A 16591-nucleotide genomic window follows, 5' to 3' on the forward strand; every position below is an offset into this window, starting at 1 on the left:
TTACTTAACTAATTATAGCATGATGGGTAACATATTTATACTTTATACTTTAATTTTTTGTTTCTAGGCCACAGACAATTAAAAGACCTTTAAATCCTTTGGCTTCTGGTCAAGGTGAGTTATTTATTTGCACTGTTATTTATCAGCTAGTCAACTTCGGTTAGAAGGAAGGAGGAGGCAAGATAAGGATTGGCAAGAGCATTTGAGATCATATATTCCTGTTTTCATAAAAGTTATGCCTCATTCTTGCAGAGAAATTGGTGTTGAAAATATTTACACTTTAGTAAGGAATATTTTCATAATGAATTTACACTATCATAGGATGAAGTTTAAATCATACATTTTTAATATATTTTTGCAGAATGTGTGCGTTCAGGCTTTCAGTTGTTTTTACTCATCTTTTAGTTCAATGAATATCCAAAAAACTTCTGCGTTACATTTTCCTAAAACTTGAAATTATATTGTTTATCTGGGGAGTCTGATTTCAAATTCAGTTGACTTTATATCTCATTAACATTTTTCATTTTCTGCTTATACTCAGGGTCTGGCTTAAATGCTTCCTTGCCCACTCCATCAATTTCTCTGATCTCCCCTAACTGGCAGTAATCTCTCTCCTCATAAAATGATCTTATGTATTATTTTGTTCCTCTTTCAGCTCTTTCCACTTGCTAGCATTATTTTACTACTATTTATGTGTCTATTGGCTTCCCAGGTGGTTCAGTGGTAAAGAATCCACCTGCCCAGCAGGAGACTCAGGTTCAGTCCCTGGGTCGAAAGATGCCCTGGAGAAGGAAATGGCTACCCACTCCAGTATTCTTGCCTGGGAAATCCAATGGACAGAGGAGCCTGGTGGGCTACAGTCCATGGGGTCGCACAGAGTCAGGCTTGACTGAGTGACTAAACCACCACCACCACCACTGTAACGATTGATTTCCCCTAGTACTTTGGACTTATGAGTAGCATTTCTTGGTTTCATCCCTTAGTAAAGAGCCTGAAACATAATAGATGGTATAATTAAATGATCAATGAAAATCGCCCTCCTCATTTAATGGTCTTGTCTACAGTAGTGAAAATCACTTGTTCCTTCAACAAATGATTATCCACTATTTACTATGTGTTAGGCACTGGATAGGTGCAGAGGGGACGTAAAATTGAAAGTCACAAACCTTGCCCAGTCTATAACAGGCAGAACAGTTTGTTGAATAAACCATTTTAAGTGTATGATTTCAGGCTTTTTCCCTAGGAAATACATATCCATGTTTTCTGAAGATATGCTTACTGATGAATTCTTTGATGTACTTTTAGAAAATGTGGAATAGTTTTCATTTTTTAAATTTATTTGAAAAACTGCTGATCTTATAAAGTCAACAAACGGAAATTTACTTCTGGAAAGCAGTGAGATTGCATCATTCCATAAAGGCTGGCAGACTAGTCATTCTAAGGTTAGAATGAAAGGATGTCTTTAAACACAGCTTTTGATTTATATGAAGTCACATATGGTACTCAGTGGAAACTGTTGATTTAATATCAGATGAGATGCAAATTCCTAGGCAAGAGATGATCTTCACTCTTATGTGAAGTCAGTCACATTATGATCTGATAAGTTTATTAACCACCTTTGCTTATTTTAAAGATAAATGGGAACAGTGTCAGTCTTTATCATCAGGGAACTGGTTAAATGAGTTATGGTATTTTTATATAGTGGAATATAGCCATTCTAAATGTTGCTGAAAATTTTGTATTCATTTATATCAGTGGTGATCAATAGCACATTTAGGCGAAGAAGTAGGTATTAGACAGTATGTATTAATATATTTTTTATAAAAACATAATTAGTATAATATCTCACTATCCTGTACACAAAGAAAAAAAGACACTTGCCAAAATGTAAATGGTGTTTATCTTTGGGCACAGGGCATTATGAATGATATTTTTCATTTTGTCTTTGTCTTATCTTTATAACATATATTTGCAATGAGCATCTGGTACTTTAATAAATGATGGCATTAAATAAAAGTGGCAAAATGAAGAGTTTTTCAGTACTTAATGAGCAGCTGCATACAAACTGCTGGATTGTGCATATTTGGATCTTACACATAGTCTTTAAAAATATTGCTGAATAAGGTAAATTTTTATAATGCAGTTCTGGGAGTTTTGAAGCAAAAACACAGATCCTTAGCAGATACTGTCTTATAGCTGTAGGATAAATAAATAGGTAAAAAGGCTCTGACAGCCGAATAACTGTGAGTCCTTGAGATATTAAGAGTACTCTTAGATGATAGATTACATTTCTCTTTCCTGTCAGCCCACATTAAATCTTGAACAAGCTGAAACTACTCTTTATCCAGGCTCTTGGAAATGAGGCCATTTAGTTAAATTAGGCATAATTCCTTTTATGACCAGAAAGAGTTGCATTCACAAGCATATCACTCTCAGATGCTATCTGTGTGGGTCAACTGATGGACTAAAAGTAATGGAAGTGTAGCATTTTAAAGGGGCCTCTGGAAGGAGTTTTCAATAATGAAACTTTTTTTTTTCTTTTTTCAGGTAAAAGTGAAGGTAAGTATAATTTCTTTATCATACATGACCGATATGAATTTGCTTATATTCAGAGGTTTGTGGGCAAACTTGTTTTTTCTTCCCACACGTGAGACTTGAGAAGTTACTTTTTATTTGTTTATCTAAGATGCTGACAGGGACAGCATAGGTTAAGGAAAAATGACTCTTTGTGCCTGGGATCAGACAGTAGAGACAGGCTGCCTCAGACTCTGATAATTCACTCATACATTTTATGTGTGTGAAAGTGAGGCATTTCCCGGCCTCTGTCAGGGAAAATTTCTTCTTTATTGACTGAATCTGGGATGCGCTGGGTCACCCATAGGAAGGTTCTAGGCATGATCACTGAGGAAAACAACAGAATGGGGAAGACTAGAGATCTCTTCAAGAAAATTAGAGATACCAAGGGAACATTTCATGCAAAGTTGGGCTCAATAAATGACAGAAATGGTATGGACCTAACAGAAGCAGAAGATATTAAGAAGTGGCAAGAATACACAAAAGAACTATACAAAAAAGATCTTCATGACCCAGATAATCACGATGGTGTGATCACTCATCTAGAGCCAGACATCCTGGAATGTGAAGTCAAGTGGGCCTTAGGAAGCATCACTACGAACAAAGCTAGTGGAGGTGATAGAATTCCAACTGAGCTATTTCAAATCCTGAAAGATAATGCTGTGAAAGTACGGCATTCAATATGCCAGCAAATCTGGAAAACTCAGCAGTGGCCACAGGACTGGAAAAGGTCAGTTTTCATTCCAATCCCAAAGAAAGGCAATGCCAAAGAATGCTCAAACTGCCACACAGCTGTACTCATCTCACACACTAGTAAAATAATGCTCAAAATTCTCCAACCCAGGCTTCAGCAATACGTGAACCATGAGCTTCCAGGTGTTCAAGTTGGATTTAGAAAAGGCAGAGGAACCAGAGATCAAATTGCCAACATCTGCTGGATCATCGAAAAAGCAAGAGAGTTCCAGAAAAACATGTATTTCTGCTTTATTGACTATGCCAAAGCCTTTGACTGTGTGGATCACAATAAACTGTGAAAAATTCTGAAAGAGATGGGAATATCAGACCACGTGACCTGCCTCTTGAGAAATCTGTATGCAGGTCAGGAAGCAACAGTTAGAACTGGACATGGAACAACACACTGGTTCCAAATAGGAAAAGGAGTCCATCAAGGCTGTATATTGTCACCCTGCTTATTTAACTTCTATGCAGGGTACATCATGAGAAACGCTGGGCTGGAAGAAGCACAAGCTGGAATAAAGATTGCCGGGAGAAATACCAATAACCTCAGATATGCAGATGACACCACCCTTATGTTGAAAGTGTAGAAGAACTAAAGAGCCTCTTGAAGAAAGTGAAAGAGGAGAGTGAAAAAGTTGGCTTAAAGCTCAACATTCAGAAAACGAAGATCATGGCATCTGGTCCCATCTCTTCATGGGAAATAGATGGGGAAACAGTGGAAACAGTGGCTGACTTTATTTTTTTGGCCTCCAAAATCACTGCAGATGGTGACTGTAGCCATGAAATTAAAAGACGCTTACTCCTTGGAAGGAAAGTTATGACCAACCTAGACAGTATATTCAAAAGCAGAGACATTACTTTGCCAACAGAAGTCCATCTAGTCAAGGCTATGGTTTTTCCTGTGGTTATGTATGGATGTAAGAATTGGACTATAAAGAAAGCTGAGTGCTGAAGAATTGATGCTTTTGAACTGTGGTGTTGGAGAAGACTCTTGAGAGTCCCTTGGACTGCAAGGAGATCCAACTAGTCCATCCTAAAGGAGAACAGTCCTGAGTGTTCATTGGAAGAACTGATGTTGAAGCTGAAACTCCAATACTTCGGCCACCTGATGTGAAGAGCTGACTCATTTGAAAAGACCCCAATGCTGGGAAAGACTGAAGGCAGGAGGAAAAGTGGACGACAGGATGAGATGGTTGCATGGTATCACCAACTCAATGGACATGAGTTTGGGTAAACTCGGGAGTTGGTGATGGACAGGGAGGCCTGGTGTGCTGCAGTCCATGGGGTCGCAAAGAGTTGGATATGACTGAGCGACTGAACGGAACTGAAGAGGCATGATCAGAGCATTGATCTACTGGCTTCCAAGCCTGTGCTAATTCTTGGGTGTAGATATCATTGCCACCTCTTTAAGTTATTGTAATGCCCCAAATTTTAACATATTTTAGGTTTACTGTGTCTTTTTGAGAATATTTTTGCTTTATGAATAAGATTGGAATGATATTTGTTATTCTTAAGGCCATGTGTTTAGCAATATGAGAAGACTCAGCAGTATGTAGCTTTACTCTCGCTAGATGAGATTATTAAAATGTAAAGGATCACTTTTCTCTCACTCTAAATTCACTTCTCTTTTTAAAAAAAATTTTATTTATTTATTTTTGGCTGTGCTGGATCTTTGTGCCGTGCAGGGTTTTCTCAAGTTGCAGGAAGCAGGGCCTACTCTAAAATTGTGGTGCATGGGCTCATTGCCGTGGCTTCTCTTGTGGCACTTGGGCTCAGTAGTTGTGGCTCCTGGGCTCTAGGACGTGGGCTCAGTAGTTTGGCGCATGGGCTTAGGTGCTCTGTGGCATATGGGATCTTCCCCTACCAGGGATCCAACCCATGTCTCCTGCATTGGCAGGTGGGTTCTTTACCATTGAGCCAGGGAAGCCCACCATATTCTCTGTCTTCTGAGCATTATTTTTACGGGTTGCTTTAGATAACAGAATCCGAAAGTCTTATAACTTTGTTCTTTTATTATTATACTTTATTTTATAGTAATGGTAGCAGCTAAATAAAATACTAAATCATAACTAGACTATTTGGAAGAGAAATTCTTTAGTAGTATGATTATTTTTGCAAAGGTGTCTCATATTTTGTTACTGTTAGTGGTGATCCTATCATTTCCAGTTATGAATAACTTTATTCCACCTTGGGTGTTCCCAGTTCTATGCTATATTCTGGCTACATTAAAAGAAGCTATTTTACCAGTGTGGAGAGCCCTTCCTCCTGGGCCATGGGGCGTGGCCAGAAAGGCGGCCACCCCCTCACCCATCATGCACCACACATTCGTGGGGAACCTGGTGCTGAACCATTGGCAGATGACCTGCTTCTGGGTCAGGGTTTCGTATGTAGCAGAGCAGCTCCCTCACTGCTGTGTACTGAGAAGTCAGCCCTCAGCACAAGGGTTTATAAAAAAAAATTTAATAAACAAATTTTAAAAGAGAAAAAAGAAGCTATTTCAGTTTTTTAATACCATTTCAAGATCTTAACCTGTCTCATTATCAAAGTAAAGATGGTTAACCTGTAGAGGCTATCCTTAGAGAAAACATCTTATTTATGAGTGTAATTTTAAGTGTTCATTCTGGTAAAATATGAAAGCTGGCATATTAGGTGATTATCTAATTGGATCATATTCACAGACAATCTACTTCAGGACTATAAAACTAAATGAAAATTTCTTTGGAAGACTAGGTCCTAACTTAAAAAAAATAATAAACCCCAAACATAGAGGTTCCCAATAAGGAAACAAATTACTTGTAATCCCACAACCCCAAAATAATTGACGTTAATAATGGCTAAGAAGACATGCCAGTACTTTTCAAAATAATTTGCAAATATGAGTTTATTTAATCCTTCCAACAATCCTAGGACATTTTGTTAGGATTTTTATTTCCATTTTTATAGACAGAGAATGAATCCCAGAAAGGTTCAGCAAATCAGCTAAAACCATGTGATTTGTAAGTAGCAGCGTTTGGGATTCAAATCAGGCAGTTTGATTTCAGGGTCTATAATTTAACTACTTCATACTGCTTCTCTGCTAAAATTTTGATAATTATCATTATTTTCATGTTTATACTAATATGTTTGTAATATATACATTATGATTTTATATATTATTATTACCATGTCAACTTGCTTCCTCAGCCTGTGTCCTCATCAGCTCAGGCTGCTCTAACAAAATACCATAAACTAGGTGGCTAAAATAAAAGACATTTATTTTCTCAGAGTTCTGGAGGCTGGGAAGTCCATGATCAAGGTGCCAGCAGATTTGGTTCTTGGGGAGGGCCCTCTTCCAGGCTTACAGATAGCTGTAAAGATACTGATTCCATCATGGTGACCCCACCCCCATGACCTCATCTTAGCCTAGTTATCTCCCAAAGACCCACCTCCAAATACAGTCATATGGTGGAGGGAGGAAAGGGGAGTTTAGGGTTTCTACATATGAATTTTAGTGGGGGGACACAAACATTCATCCGTAACAACTTAGATTTCTAGAAATGGATTTACTGGATCAAAGGATAAGGACATTTTAGGCTCTTGATACATACGACCAGATTCTTTTTGTCATTGAAAGGGTGTGCTAATAATTTACACCCCCTCCAGTCATTGTGCCACCTAGTTTTACCTGACTCTTGTCTAAATTAAGTATCATATTTTTTCTTTACTCTTTAAAGTTCTGTCTTTACAGTTTTAATTTGCATTTTAATTAATTTTTTTATCGAGGTATAGTTGATGTCTAATATTATATGTTTCAGGTGTACAACATAGTGAGTCAGAATTTTTAAAGGTTGTATTATAGTTATAGTTATTTAAAAATATTTGCTTTGTTCCCTATGTTGTACAAGATATGCTTAATTTGCATTTTTATTATTGATGTGACAGAACAATTTTTATCTGTTATTACCATTTGTGTTTTTGCTTTATGGATTCTCTGTTCATATTATTCACCCTTTTTAATGGGCACTTTAGCATTTTTATTTGGTGTATGAACTTTTTATACACTTAAGATATTATCCTTTGTTGCGTTTGCAACATACATTTTACTCTGTTTGCATTTTGCTTATGTTTATAAAGTTTTCTGACACAAATGTTTTAAGTTTTTATGTAATCTGTAAATATATAAATGTATGTTTATTCTATTTGTCATTTCTTCCATTACTTTTATGCTTGTTTGGTTCATTATTAATATTAGTATAAACAACTTTGGTGAAAAGGGCCATATAGTACAATGTTTGTCATCTCTAGTGGATATAGACATAGAATGTTCACATAGGTATAATATTTCTTATGCCTTTTTACATATTATTTCAAACAAACATTTTCATGCATTGTCTGTGTTCCACACGCTTGTCATTTTAAGTTTTGTATTATTCAGTCATGTTAACTGATACATAGTATTCTATCATGTTAGCTCAGGCCTTGTGCATTTTAGTTATTTCAGGTTTTAAAAATTATGTAGAACATAATCATCTTTCAACGTATTATCCCCCCACCTCCATTTTGAGTTATTTCTTTAGAGCACAATTCTAAGAGCAGTTATCAGGTCGAAGTATATGAACAGTGATTGCTGTACGTCACAGAATATAAGTGATATTTGGTTTTTGTAACATTTCCTTAAATTGTTCTTTTGAAGTATTGCATGGCATAAAATACTATCAGCCATAGACTAATAATACACTTCCAATAATACTATTTTATAATTTTGACTTCTCTCATTTTAAAAAGTGTATAATGTGTTCTTAATTTTTAGAACATGAATTGTTATTAAGGCTAAGTATTTTTCTATGTATAGATTTACTGTTTAACTTCTGTGTTTTGACCTCACATAAAACACTTTACCCAGGAAGTTATAAGGCTGGGGCCACCTAAGGCAACGCTAAGCCTCCTGAAGATTGAGCAACTGAATGGCGCTTAAAGTGAATCCATACCAGGAACCTTTCTTCTTCGCAAACAAGACTGGGACCTTTAAATTGCTGTTTGGCACAAATTTGCTATAATATTTTAAAACTTTTGAAAAATATATATTTTGGCATTTTTATAATCTTGTGACTTATTTTTCTTTTAATTTCAGAGAATACTTTTTACAGTTGGCTAGAAGGTAATTGGACACTTTTAAACAAATTTAATTCTTTTTCATTTTAAAATACACATGAAATTAATTTTATATCTTGCAAGTTTCACATATGAAATTTCTATTTCCAAATTACCTTTTGTAGGTCTCTGCGTAGAGAAAAGAGCATTCTACAGACTTATATCTGGCCTCCATGCAAGCATTAATGTGCATTTGAGTGCACGGTATCTTCTACAAGGTATATAATAGTCACTTTTATTCACTTTACCGCACGTAACTTCGGGTATTCTTAAAATGTTCTTGGTATTTCCTGGATGGGAAAAGATTGGCCCTGTTGAATATCAGGCAGGAAAGATTTATTCCCAAGTGGCAGTAATCAGGAATGTGGGAACTGTGGACATTATCAGGAAAAGTTCAGCCTATTCTTAGCAGTCTTCACTTTCTTTTAAGAAGCTGCTCCAAATCATACACATCACTTTGGAAATGTTCTTTTGTTTTGTTGTGGGAATTGAAATAGCTCCCAAGAGCAAAGTTGTTTTCATTAGATACTACTGTATCTGAATCCTTCTGTTTGGATGTCAGCTTCGGGCCTGCAGTTTAATGGGTAAAAGCTTTTTTTTTTTTGCTGTTGAAAAATGAGACCATGTTGGATTTTCATCAGTAACATGTTTATTCTAGAATTAAAGTATCTCTTACTTCTTAGAAACAAAATCATATTAACTTTAGTTAGGACTTCAAACTCATTAGTAATTTCAGATAGTCATCTTTGACTTCTGTATCTTGGTTTTATGAATATATTTATATTCAGAAATTTGATTGGATTAGCCCTGGTTTCTCAGTAAAGCAACTGAGTTTATTTTCCTTTTAAGTATGGGTTCTAGAAGATAAAATATTAATATGAAACTGTTAAAGCCTCAATTATGTAAAGCAGTTTTCATGGTTGTATTGATTATACATTTTAAAATATAAAATAAAATTAGCTTCTGTAGCATAAATAACCTAATATAAGTACAATGAAACTTAATTTTAAAATTCACTTTTTAATATTTCTTTCTTTCTTCTCAGATACGTGGTTGGAAAAAAAATGGGGACACAACATTACAGAATTTCAACAGCGATTTGATGGAATATTAACTGAAGGAGAAGGTCCACGAAGACTTAAGAACTTGTATTTTCTCTACTTAATAGAATTAAGGGCTTTATCTAAAGTGGTTCCATTCTTTGAGCGCCCAGATTTTCAACTCTTCACTGGAAATAAAGATCAGGATGCAGAAAACAAAATGTTACTTCTGGAAATACTTCATGAAATCAAGTAAATTGTGTATTACAACTCATACAACCTATATGTTAATAAGAAGAGTGACAAGTGATATCCAAAATTAAATTCTTAAGTAATCAACTTAAAGGAAAATTATCTAAAAAATAATTAAAAGCTAATTTTGCTCATAGGTCTTTTAAAATTGAGTTTTGGTTTTATTTTCATTTGACTTATGTACTAAGAGGTGCATATTTTTAGTTTTAAGAACCATTCTTTTGGTATTTGATACTTTCATTATTTTTATATTTAGTTGAACAGGTTGGGTTTGGACCCTAATTCTACTATGTTATACAGTTAGCTTGTATATTTGAGGATAAGAATTTGTTGGGGGCATCAGAATTTTGATTTTTACTATCTGTTCTACTCTGTTGTACTTGTATTATTCATCAGTGACCAGCAAAATGTTGCATTAGCAGGACTTTTAATATTTTATAATACATGAAAATGATTATTTCTTTTGTTTTATTCAGAGAATATGTTTTATTTAATGCAGGTCATTTCCTTTGCATTTTGATGAGAATTCATTTTTTGCTGGGAATAAAAAAGAAGCAAACAAACTAAAGGTAATAATTTTACACTTTAATTTTTAAATGTAAACTCACATGCAGATATGACTATAAGGCCATGTTTTTATTTTTAACAGTAAATCCGAATATACTTCTTGAAATTATAAGAAAAAATCAGAGTCATAATCTTTCTTTTCCTCAAGAAAAAGAGGAAGTCCAAAAGCAGATCCAACTTAAGATTTAGTTTGTGTTGTTTTCAACATAACGGAAATGTGTGTGTGAATGTACTCTTTACAGAAGGGTTTCATTTCACACTGATTCTCTTGTGTAGCAAATAGAGCTTATGAATGAAAGGAAAGGGATCTAGAGCTGGAGAAGCAGAAACTGCCTTCTACTGGAGAGAATTCTGAAAATAGTTTTGGCTAAATTATACAGTGCTCTTTAGGGGGAGAGGGCATAGTGTTGTTTTGTCATTCATATCATTCCCTGGGAACTAAAGGCATTTAGGGCTTCTTAGGTGGCATAGTGGTAAAGAATCTGCCTGACAGTTCAGGAGACACAGGTTCGATTCCTGGGTTGGGAAGATCCCCTGGAGAAGGAAATGGCGACCCACTCCAGTATTCTTGCCTGGAAAATTCCATGGACAGAGGAGCCTGGTGGGCTACCGTCCATGGAGTCACGACGAGTCAGACATAAGTGAGTGACTGCACACACAAAGGCATTTAGGTACGTCAGCATGCAGTCCTGGAAAGAACAGAAGACCTGAGATTGCACAGGATGGGTCTGGTCTTTGTCTTGCCTCTTAATGGAGGTATGACTCCAGGCAAGACCATCTTTGTATCTATTTACCTCAAAATACAACAAATAAGAAATTTCACTGAAAAGATTTTTTAAACACTCATTGTGTGTAGAGTGTGATTTTTGTCATTAAAGGGAGAGATGGCTTCCATCCTCAAGGGATTTATAAGTCTTTTTGAAGACTTAGAAGGGCTTCCCTTGTGGCTCAGCTGGTAAAAAATTTGCCTGCAATGTGGGAGACCTGGGTTCGATCCGTGGGTTGGGAAGATCCCCTGGAGAAGGGAAAGGCTACCCACTCCAGTGTTCTGGCCTGGAGTATTCCATGGACTGGGGTCACAAAGAGTTGGACACGACTGAGCAACTTTCACTTTCACTTTGAAGACTTAAGTAAAATTATATTATTGTTCTCAATTATAAAGGTATAGGTAAGTAAAGCAGGTGGTCCTCAGTAGAAGTGGGCTTGATCTGGTTTCATCAGAATATTTATGACAGTATCCCTTTGTTTCTAATTTTTTGTTTCTTTCGATATTGAAAGAACCTTATTTTTCATAGCTTGCAAACAAAATACTTTTTGCACTCTTGCTTTTTTTGCTGTTAGATAATAGTTATTTTTGACTGCCCATCTACCTCCTACTTAAAGCATTCTTGCTAGAAATACATACCTCAGTGCTTATATAACCTCCCAAACAGCTTCCAGGAACTTAGAAGTGAGGGGGAAGATGCTGTGATGACTTTTTTCCCCCTACTATTTTTGATATCTGTCTTATTTTTAGTACACTTGCAGGTTTATGGAGAGAATGTTTTGACATCTACTTGTTTTATATTGTGCAGATTAGAAATATTTCTCACATTGTTTTAATTTTATCGAAACTCCGAAATACTCAGCTTTGATATCCTATGAAATTTAACACATAATTTTTCTGAGTCCTTTTACAAGAAGAGAATAAAACACCAAGGAAACTTGTTGATATTGGTATTAACTTTTTTTGAAATTGTAGTTTATAGTGAACATCACGGATTTGAACAGTCACATAAGCTTATTTTAATATCTCTTCTTGTCTCCTTTACACTCTATCAGTGTATGGTTATAAGTAGAGGACTTGTATGAAAGAGAAGTGTTCAGTGTTCACTTCAACACAGAATAGGATCTCACTTGAAGGCTTATAAAACATCTGAGAATTGGGTGAGAATTGTGTTTTAGCCAATTGGTTTCTTTGAATATAGATCACGGTGTTTAACCACAGAATGTTTGATCATTCTCACTGACTGTAATTTTTAGTATTGATCTTAAAACTATGTGTATGAAGAAGGAGAATTTGTAAGTGACTTAGGGTCTGTTTATTTTAAGGATAATACATTTTTCTAATCTGAGTTAATTTTAGAATATACTCAGGTTATTGGACATTGATTGTTATTTGTGGAAGTCATAAGGATTTTCTCTTTGTTCTGGTCTAGTAACTTTCTAGCTTATTAATTTGGTTCTTTTATATTACATTCATTTAAACATTTGTGCTTGGTTTTAATTTTACAGTGTTAGTTTGACTCTTGTTAGGCAACCACATTTATTCTCCATATATGTCATACAAAGACTCAAGAGCTGCCACATTCAAGTATTTGAATTAGTGAACATAGATTCAGATACTGAGTTTAGACACTGTACAAAAGCATTATCATTGTTTAGAGGCTTCCAAGCTTTTAAAGTATGTCTAAGTCAAGAGCTTTCACGCCTTTCCACATGATAATAGTGTTTTATTAGTGGAAATATAACTCCCAAAATCCACCATGCATTTATTGACACTTGTAAAGTAAAAGCTGTGTTTTATTGACCATAACATTTATATCCATTTGAAAATTTATAGTGTGTACATGTGAGCTATTTGTTCTGTCTATATACAAATACTTGTCTACTCAGGGATTTTATAGACTTTTATACCAACTATAAATCCTCCAGAGGTCAGCACCTCATAGGATGGGAACATCAACTGCAGAGTAATTTTAGCGCTGTTTCTGTTGTTAAAAGTGTGAGTTTTCTTTAATTTGAGGTTGAAATACAAGTTTAAAGGAAACCTCAAATCACCAAAAATCTACTTAGAGTAATATTGCTGGGTAAATATTTTTTAAAAGTAAGTTGAAAATTAGAATTACTTCTTACTTATTCTAAAGGGTATAGAAACACATGATATAGAATATTGCTAACATATGGTAACATTTAATATTAATAATTTGGGTTTTGTATTAAATTAATAAGATATAAGACCTGGGACCTTATTATAAATCTTCTACATGGTACAGCTGTTGACTGTTTCAAAGTCTCAGGCTGAATGATGCATCTGGGGAAAGACTTGTCTCCAGAGTGAACTGAGGTCTGCTTTGAATAGTCGGTTCCAGTCTTTGCTGATTTATTCCCATTTTTAGATCTTTGCTTATGTTCTCTTCTGATTGAGCTCAGTGTGTAGTTTAGCACAATAAAAACAAGCAAACAAAATATTATATACTTACCAAATTATAGGCCATTTGATATAATGAATGTTTCATCTGAAATGTATGTCAGATTTCCTGCTTCAAGTACTGTAAGCTTGGGATTCCACTATAAATTCAGGACAGGGGAGTCATTGGAGAATTAATTAGTACTTTCCACTGGTGTGAAAGAAGGATATGTTCTTGGCTTCCTTTCTTTCCTCCTTACCCCTTAAAGACATACTGCTTTTGGATGAGTTTAATGAGTTTCTCTCTGAAACTTGGTGGAGGGTACATGGATTTCACCATATTCTGTAGATTTTTGTATGATAATAAAGTATGTATGATAATAATAAATGGTAAAAGATCTGGTTGTTTTTCCTAATACCAGAGAGAAGGGCTTTCCTTTAACTATTATGAAACCAAAGATTTTTACTTATTGCTCCTTCCATTATTTATTCCTTTCTCCCTTCCTTTTTTTCTTTTTTGGTAAATGATGTCATACAACTTCTGCCCCCTCTCCTGATATTGACATGTGGTTAATAATCACATACAATAGAACATCTCATTTACTTTCTGTATATTTACAGATAGTCTAGTTGTGGAGGCAGGCAGTCCTGGGGTTTAGATTTGCTATTTACTAGATATGGGAATTTGGGCAAGTTACCTAGCTGCTCTGGACCTTATGTTTTTAATTCATTAGGTATAGATTGTAATAATACCTTGGGCTTCCCTGGTGGCTTAGCTGTTAAAGAATCTGCCCGCAACGCGAGAGACCTGGGTTCGATGCCTGGGTTGGAAGGATCCCCTGGAGAAGGGAAAGGCTACCCATTCCAGTATTCTGGCCTGGAGAATTCCATGCACTGTATAGTTGATGGAGTTGCAAAGAGTCGGACACAACTGAGTCACTTTCATTTTTGCATTTGTGGTGAAGGTGAAATACAATTGTAAATGTAAAGATTCTGGTGTGCAGGAGGTGTTCTGTGTACACTGATTTCAGTTTTCTTCCCTTTGGTGCTCTCCAGTGTTTTGCACACAGTGAGACACATAGAAGGTACTCAGAGATACTTAGTATTTGACCATATACTACATCTTAATAACATTTTAAATTATTTTTAGGAGGATTTTCGACTGCATTTTAGAAATATTTCAAGAATCATGGATTGTGTTGGTTGTTTGAAATGTCGACTGTGGGGAAAGCTTCAGGTAAGCATATCAAGCTCAATCCTGTTTTCTTTCTTTGCACAAGGAATTTTCTGATTTTTCTTTTTTTCTTATTTCTATTATAGACTCAGGGTTTGGGCACTGCTCTGAAGATCTTGTTTTCTGAGAAACTGATTGCAAATATGCCAGAAAGTGGACCCAGTTATGAATTCCATCTAACCAGACAAGAAATAGTATCATTATTTAATGCATTTGGAAGGTTAGTTTGCACCAAAATTTTTTTTGCAAGCCAAGTAAGTCTAATGTAACACATATACTCTCAGGTAAAACTGGGTAAGAAATATCCTGTTTAGTGAAATTATCTCCCTACAGAATTCTGTGATCTTATGAAATACTTTAACTTTGTAGATACATGCAATCATTATATCACCTCTTGACTCTTGTAATCATTATTAATTCACTGAGTGCTTCAGTATTCATCTTACAGAATTTTTAAACTTTTTCTAATCTATGTGCTATCCAAATGTTTTTTTGAAGGTCCTAGAAAAAATCATGTTGTGTAATGTAGGTGTACATCTAAAATTTGTGAATTTGCCATTGTGTAAAAAGGCTAATCATGCTTTTAAAAATAATTTTCATCAAAATGATTAGAAAATAAGCTTAACATTAGGAACTTACATTATAAAATTTAAGCACAGATGCATTTCCTCCTGGCCTATCAAATCTAAAGAATGCAGAGATTTATATTTAAAAAGACTAACATATTTCTAAGGGCTATATTTCTTCACTTAAAAATTTGATTTAATAAATTATTCTTTAGTACACAGAAGCTTGACAGTTATATTTGAGTATTTTGCTACTTTTTTTCATGGTGGAGAACAGAACTAAAGTATACTTAAAATAACAAACTTTTTATAAGTTAGTGAAAACAATTTGGTCACACGTTTAATGTTCTCACTCTTTGTAGTCCAAAAGCTTTGATTCTTTGTATATTTAATAAATATGGTAAATTGATTATTTTAAGTGTTCATATACTTATGCATATTTTAAATACATATTTTAATGCTATGTACTTTATAAAGTATATACCTATACTTTATATCCAGGTATAAAGTATATACTTATGTACTTTAAAAAGCATATGAATATACTTATGAATACTTAAAAATATAATATGCACTTTATAATTTTGTACTTTGAAACTTTAATACTTAGTTGTGACTAATTAAAAATAACTGATTTCTGGGGAATGTTATCTTAGTTTTAATATGTCAAATTAAGAACAAAAATGCATCAAAACAGATTAAATGTTTTATGCACCTTTATGTTTGCTGAAATAAATTAACATTTTTTTCTGTGTTCTGAAAATGCAAAGTGAATAACTTGTAGAGAAAAGTTATCTAAAATAGTTTCTGAGTGAAATTTATTTTGTTTACAGAATTTCAACAAGTGTGAAAGAATTAGAAAACTTCAGGAACTTGTTACAAAATATTCATTAAAGAAAGCAAGTTGAAAAGTGCCTGTTTCTGGACAGTGGAGGCCAAAGAGTGGAATTTCATTCAAAGGCATAAATAGCAATGACAGTCTTAAGTCAAATGTTTTATATAAAGCTGCTTTTGTAAAAGGGAATTATGTTGTTTTAAATAACAATTTTTTAAATTGTGTTAAATCTATGTGTAATATTGTTGTGAGTAAAAGTAAACCTTTGATAATGTGGTACATCTTTAATGTTTAATATTAAGTAAAATCATCAGGATTATCAGATTCACAAATGGTAAATCTAAGTAAATGATGTTTTAAGTCTCTCAAACTAGAATTTTGTGTAAGAAGACATAATATAAACTATGGCCAATGTGAAAAGTGTTTATAAGAGAATGTTATGTTCCATTATTAACAGCCTAAATTACTAACAGCCTAAATGTTCAA

At 34.5% G+C, this 16591-nt stretch overlaps 1 protein-coding gene across 1 annotated transcript in view; it reads left to right on the forward strand.

The window, feature by feature from the left end:
• Positions 1–16284, forward strand: part of ERO1A (endoplasmic reticulum oxidoreductase 1 alpha) — a 52869-nt gene extending 36585 nt beyond the window's left edge. Inside the window, exons 8-16 of the mRNA XM_052646548.1 lie at positions 68–114; positions 2548–2559; positions 8423–8449; positions 8568–8660; positions 9488–9734; positions 10234–10303; positions 14621–14707; positions 14791–14924; positions 16104–16284. Coding sequence (XP_052502508.1) covers positions 68–114; positions 2548–2559; positions 8423–8449; positions 8568–8660; positions 9488–9734; positions 10234–10303; positions 14621–14707; positions 14791–14924; positions 16104–16164 — 778 coding nt within the window. The 3' untranslated portion in view covers positions 16165–16284. The remainder of the gene's footprint in view (positions 1–67; positions 115–2547; positions 2560–8422; positions 8450–8567; positions 8661–9487; positions 9735–10233; positions 10304–14620; positions 14708–14790; positions 14925–16103) is intronic.
• Positions 16285–16591: the final 307 nt, after the last annotated feature.

This window comes from Budorcas taxicolor, chromosome 10 (assembly GCF_023091745.1).
Source record: "Budorcas taxicolor isolate Tak-1 chromosome 10, Takin1.1, whole genome shotgun sequence".
Taxonomy (NCBI): Eukaryota; Metazoa; Chordata; class Mammalia; order Artiodactyla; family Bovidae; genus Budorcas; species Budorcas taxicolor.